The sequence below is a fragment of the Lytechinus pictus genome, chromosome 12, assembly GCF_037042905.1.
Source record: "Lytechinus pictus isolate F3 Inbred chromosome 12, Lp3.0, whole genome shotgun sequence".
NCBI lineage: Eukaryota > Metazoa > Echinodermata > Echinoidea > Temnopleuroida > Toxopneustidae > Lytechinus > Lytechinus pictus.
Genome location: NC_087256.1, coordinates 8,540,408 through 8,545,572, shown reverse-complemented (window position 1 = coordinate 8,545,572; position 5,165 = coordinate 8,540,408). Strand labels below are relative to the sequence as shown.

Sequence of the window (5,165 nt, the reverse complement as noted above, 5' to 3'; positions counted from 1 at the left end):
TAAATTATTCTTCAAGACTTTAATCAAACAAAATAGTTTTGTTTAGTTGGTAAACTTGTTTGTGTGTCCTTTAAAGTTTAAGGCCCAAATCCACAAAGTTTAGACCATCCTATGAATAAGGTTCAAACCTGAGAATACTTGATACCATATGTTCTAGTTATTCCACAAGCAAACTGAACAGTGCTATAAAATGCAAGCATTATTTGACTGGATTCTATAGCAAAATTAAGAAATTATTCCAAACTTCCTTCTTCATTTTCAATGTCAATGATAATGATCTGTCCCTGGCGTTCCAATGGCTGATATTTCTTACTTTTCCTTACTAAAGAATGAATTGAAATTCATTCATATTAATACTATGTCTTATTTCGTTTTTGTTATTTCATTTAAAATTATATATATTTTTTAAAAATAATTATGGGTTAAAATATCTTGTTCGTGTGGAAAAATTTGGCAACAGGTACTCAATAATATTATGTCCAACATATTGATTTACTCAGTCAATGGTACATGTATGAGAATAATTACCAATGACTTGAATAATATAACTTCATTTGTAAATTTTTGCCTGATTGTTTAATTGTTTTGAATGTTTTGAATTGAACCAGTGATGCAATGACCAATCCAGTAATCAACCAAAGATCACTATTCACCTTAATCAAACCTCCCAACATATCATCACTGCATCTGATATCATTTTGCATTGTCATTATGTATGTACATCTGAGGATAATCCTAGACTCCACTTTGACACATGAGGGGAATCAACGTTTTTTATAGTACACCTTGGATTGTCGTAAGAAAAATTCCTTATACCATAAATTTATAAAGAATCCCACCGATTATAGAAAAAACGCATACAAGAAGCAAAGGAATATTGTAAATAATGCCATAAGAAATGCCAAACGAGACTATTATCAAAAGAAATTTTACAACAAAAGAAATTATTTGAAAGGAACATGGCGTGTTATAAATAACATATTGAAACAACAAAAGAAAGTTGAATGTCCAATTCTGGTAAAAGATGGGGGAACTATTGAAGAACCATAAGAAGTTTTGGAAGTTTTCAACAAATATTTTGTTTCCATTGGTACGAAGGTTATAAATAATATGCCTCATACTTTGACAGACCCTGTTATATATATGACTGGTGATTACCCACAATCCTTATTTTTCACATGTATAAAAGAATCTGAGGTGATAGACATGGTATTGAAATTAAAAGAAGGAAAAAGTCCGGGTTATGATGATATAGATACCAAGGTTTTAAAACAATGTATACACATTGTAGCACCAGTTTTAACTCATATTTTCAATACTTCAATAAAAACAGGATGTTTTCCAGATGCTTTAAAGATTTCTAAAGTCTTACCTATATACAAGAAGGGGGACAAGTCTTTATGTACAAATTATCGTCCTGTGTCCCTACTTTCAGTTTTTGATAAATTATTTGAAAAATTGATGTATGCAAAGATAATATCTTATATATCTAAATATAATATTTTATACAATAGACAGTTCGGTTTTTATTCTGGCCACTCTACATCTATGGCCCTACTTGAATTTATTAATTATATTAATACAGCTTTTGAAAATAAGAATATTAGTATTGGAATATTTCTGGATTTGTCGAAAGCGTTCGACTCAATAAATCACCATATTTTATTACGGAAGTTGCAATTTTATGGGTTTAGAGGAATTTCTTTAGCAATGATACAGAGTTTTTTATATAATAGAAAACGATTTGTATGTATAGATGGTATTAATTCTAGATTGCTAACACTTAATGCAGGAGTTCCGCAAGGATCCATTTTAGGCCCGTTATTTTTTCTATTATATGTTAATGATATGCAATATGTAACCCCAAACTTTCGTCCAATCACATTCGCAGATGACACAAACCTTTTTGTATCAGGTAAAAATGTCCATGAAATATCTAATATAATTACTTCGGAACTACCAAAATTGGAGATGGGTTTTTGGCTAATAAATTACTTAACTCTCAAAAAACTAATTATATGATATTCAAACCAAAAAATAAAAAACTCTCTGAACAAATCTGCGATGATGTTGCAATCAATAATTTTAATATACAATAGGTATCAAACACCACATTTCTTGGAGTGACAATTGATGAAAATCTTACTTGGACTCCACATATTAATATCATCCTGAGGAAGATCTCATGTGCAATTGGTATATTATACAAAATAAGACACTTTGTTCCTTTGAAGATATTGATTAATATATATAATGCTATTATCCTTCCCCATCTGTATTACTTGGGGGCATTGTGCTAAAATTCTTCTAAATAAATTGTATGTTTTACAAAAAAGAGCACTATGTGCAAATACAAACTCTCATCCGAGAACTCCATCTGGACCTCTTTTTAGAAAATTTAATATGCTAACTATATTTTAAATACATGAACTGCAAGTTGGATCATTTATGTACATGTATAATAAAAACTTGCTTCCCCATATTTTTTATGATATGTTTAAAATGACGAAGGATGTTCATACACTTAATACAAGACATGCTTATAATATGTTTATTCCTCTGTTGAAATATCAAACTTCACATAAATCGGTAAAATATTCTGGAGCAATTACTTGGAATGCAATACCTGTTAATATAAAAATGTCCCCATCTATTGCCTCATTTAAATGAAAGTATAAAATGCATCTCATGAAGGAATTTTAAGTTCTATATAATTTACCCATCACGATCCAGACATAAATGTACCCCCCCCCCCGCCTTCTCTCTCTATATTATGTATGTTTCAATATGGCATTGGAGCCCAGCCTTTGAAAGGCTAATGGCCTCTGCTGGCTCCCCCATATTCTTGGTATTTATATTCATATGTTTTCTTTTTGTAAATATATGATTGTATTTGAATGTTTTTTACCAGAAATGGAAATAAATGAAATGAAAAAGATGAATGACACAGGTATCATTATTTTATCCTACTCTTGTGATTACCTCGAAGTTCCATCTGTTTGACAGATATTGTGCCTTTGATAGATGAATGCAGTAAACCATGGGCGTAAATCAAATGACGTCGTCATACTGTTTGGGGGGATGAAACAATAGTTCACCCCCCCTGAGCAGTAGGGTCACCACTTGGATTGGTGTTCCATAACACCAACAAACAGGGAACTGGTGCACGATACTGCCCAGGAGCTAGGATAGGCTTTGCTTTGTTAGGTTCTCAACGTTTGGTGAAAATGACTTAATCCACATGACCAAGCATAGGTTGAATCTTCAAAACTGGCTAAATCTCCTAGATCTTCCAAAGAGTTGACAGTTCCAAAATCACACAGTCAACTGACCTCTCCTCATCCCCTCTCAGTAAAATTGAACCATATATATATATATATATATATTATCAGTCCCATTTGGAATTTCTTGGTCTCATTATCGTCGTGCCGTCAGCTTGGTATTGTTCATACATGTCCCTGTCTCTCTGGTTCTCCTTCTGTGCATTGAGATAGGCGATGTACACCACACAGCTGGTAAGGGCAGCCAGACCGAATCCCATAACCCATTTGTTCTTAAGGAAGAGTAAACAAAGAAAAGAGATGAAATATAGAGAATTTGAGAAATAAAATTCATGCAGTGGAATGCATATACCACTTGTGCATGAGTTTATAAAAAAAATCTGTCCATTGATTGTGAAGATTGGTGATACTGAATATAATGATGATGCTGATGATAATGTAGCCTTTAATATAGACAGAGGATGCAGTTATTGTCTTTGTTGTTATGCTGAAAGCAAGCGATATACTGCGAATTGTGGATGCAAAGCATTTCAAAGTCTTTACCACATCAGACATATTGCTTGCGTTCGGCATAACAGCAAAGACCATAACTGCAGCCTCCGCCCAGATTATGGGCTAATGAAAATGATGCTGATGATCGATGCTGATTATGAATAATATGATGATGAAGATGATGAAAATTAAGATGATGATGACAATGATGCTGATTATGATCATGATTATGATGACGATGATGATAGTGGTGATGACGATGATGACAGTGGTGATGATGATTTGCTGATTATGATTATGATTATAACAATAATAATGACAGTGATGATATTGATGATAGTAGGCCTAAAGATTGAGATGACTATTATTCAGAATGACCAATGATAACATACATGCTTCATCATATTTTGTAAAGGCAAGAACTAAACATAAATATATTTCATAATTTTCGGGTTAAGATAATAATAAAAAAAGATGTAATAATGTGCAGAGACAAAAGGCATTGCCTTACATCGGTGTCTTGTTCTTTATTTTTGAAATATTTTATTTTAATTTTCCAGTCATTTTATTTTAACAACTGTGTCGTAAAAGTAGGAGCTGAGATTTAATCTCAACTTATCTAAGTTGATTTTCAGATCTATAAGTTACAACTCTTTCAAAAGCAATAACTTTTAAGCTAAATCTTGATCTAGATTCTACTGTGCTATTTCGACACTCACAGGTTTTGCATACAGTTCAAAATTGACTGCTCTGAATAATGATGTCGATCTTATACTCCGGATGCCTTCTCCAGCTCCTGCCCTGACCCCACCAGTCTTTTCTCCTGCTTTATCTAGAGGTTCCTTTCCATCTGCCATCAGTTTGCGTTTTTGGTTTTCGACGTTCGAAAATCCTGTAAAACTAATGACAAAACGAAAGCTATAATAGATAGATGTAAACTTTTCAAGCCAAGATTTATAACAGATAAAAATAAAATATTCACACAAAGTCATAGACTACGTAGTACGTGACGTCTAACTCATCTACCGGTACTCTAGTACAAAATTAGGCCCCTATGAAATACCATAGTTTAACAAAGGCCCTGGCTTGGCACATATTGATAAACATATTTACTTTTGATTACCTGTGTTGCCAAATCTAGCAAAAGTTGCACTGGCACTATTATTTCATCAAAAGAAACCTGGTTGCCTCGCCATGTTCGCGTGAGTTAGCAGACGAATTTCTTGAATAAAAACTTTATTTAAGATTTTTTTTCATATAGATTCATAACGAAAAAACAAAAAATATATAAATATAATTACAATATATGAAACAGATATATTAAATTCATTGTATGGGTTAAATATGGCTAAAATTAAAACTTTTATATTTTCAAAACCACCAAGCATTAAA

The 5,165-nt window shown here is 32.3% G+C and overlaps 1 protein-coding gene across 2 annotated transcripts; it reads right to left on the bottom strand.

The window, feature by feature from the left end:
• Positions 1–5,006, bottom strand: LOC129272898 (small integral membrane protein 8-like). 2 transcript variants are annotated; one of them, XM_054909983.2, is made up of 3 exons: positions 4,897–5,006; positions 4,493–4,673; positions 1–3,553 (listed from the first exon to the last, which is right to left on the bottom strand). In XM_054909983.2, exons 2-3 carry the CDS (start codon positions 4,628–4,630, stop codon positions 3,389–3,391), a joined length of 303 nt encoding a protein of 100 aa, XP_054765958.1. In that variant the 5' UTR covers positions 4,631–4,673; positions 4,897–5,006; the 3' UTR covers positions 1–3,388. The 2 variants fall into 2 exon arrangements, with proteins under 2 accessions (XP_054765958.1, XP_063963917.1); XM_064107847.1 differs by having other exon boundaries at positions 4,887–5,001.
• Positions 5,007–5,165: the final 159 nt, after the last annotated feature.

What these genes read in the sequence shown, in the direction of transcription:
- LOC129272898 (XM_054909983.2), bottom strand. Translation starts at nt 4,630, where the DNA reads ATGGCAGATGGAAAGGAACCTCTAGATAAAGCAGGAGAAAAGACTGGT. An exon ending in TTGAACTGTATGCAAAACCT is followed by an intron (nt 3,554 to 4,492) that starts GTGAGTGTCGAA and finishes CTCTTCCTTAAG; the next exon opens with AACAAATGGGTTATGGGATT.